The 531-nt window shown below is 41.8% G+C and overlaps 1 protein-coding gene across 1 annotated transcript; it reads left to right on the top strand.

Annotated features, from left to right (window-relative positions):
* Positions 1 to 39: 39 nt before the first annotated feature.
* On the top strand, positions 40 to 525 carry LOC107734955 (60S ribosomal protein L7a-like; the record flags this gene model as incomplete). Its single annotated transcript, XM_016546811.1, has 2 exons — positions 40 to 144; positions 403 to 525. Coding segments are annotated over 2 exons (228 nt in total), but the record flags the coding sequence as incomplete, so codon positions are not given.
* Positions 526 to 531: the final 6 nt, after the last annotated feature.

The raw sequence follows: 531 nt of genomic DNA, 5'->3' as shown, positions 1-531 counted from the left end.
CCTCCTATTTTTCGTTTGATTTGGAAACTTGTCTAGACATGTGTTAACACTTGTTCCTTCTCAGGTGTGAACACAGTAACCACACTAGTGGAGAGCAAGAAGGCACAGCTGGTCGTTATTTCTCACGATGTGGATCCCATTGAGGTGAGTTTTTCTACAGGATATAGACATCTTGTCATAAATCTTGTTGTGGTTGTCTGCAATGATGTCTTGAATTTCTTCACCTGAATTCAAACTGAAGATCAAAAATACGAGCTTTTTAACCCTGAGCAACAACCACTTACTGGAGCATTTCTCTAACTAGTTTCAGAATTTCCTGCTTTGGTTTGTGTAGTTTTATCAGACTGCTGAATGTTGCGATGGATGTCTGTATATAATTGATTTAATTTGCTCTATTTGTAGCTGGTGGTGTTCTTGCCTGCTCTGTGCCGTAAGATGGGTGTCCCATACTGCATCGTAAAGGGCAAAGCCAGACTGGGCAAACTTGTGCACAGAAAGACCTGCACCTCTGTTGCCTTCACACAGACCAAC

Source organism: Sinocyclocheilus rhinocerous, unplaced genomic scaffold (genome assembly GCF_001515625.1).
Source record: "Sinocyclocheilus rhinocerous isolate Xijiao unplaced genomic scaffold, SAMN03320098_v1.1 C35569371, whole genome shotgun sequence".
NCBI classification, from domain to species: Eukaryota; Metazoa; Chordata; class Actinopteri; order Cypriniformes; family Cyprinidae; genus Sinocyclocheilus; species Sinocyclocheilus rhinocerous.
Note: the sequence above shows the minus strand (reverse complement) of the source record. Positions and strands in the feature narration are given on the sequence as shown.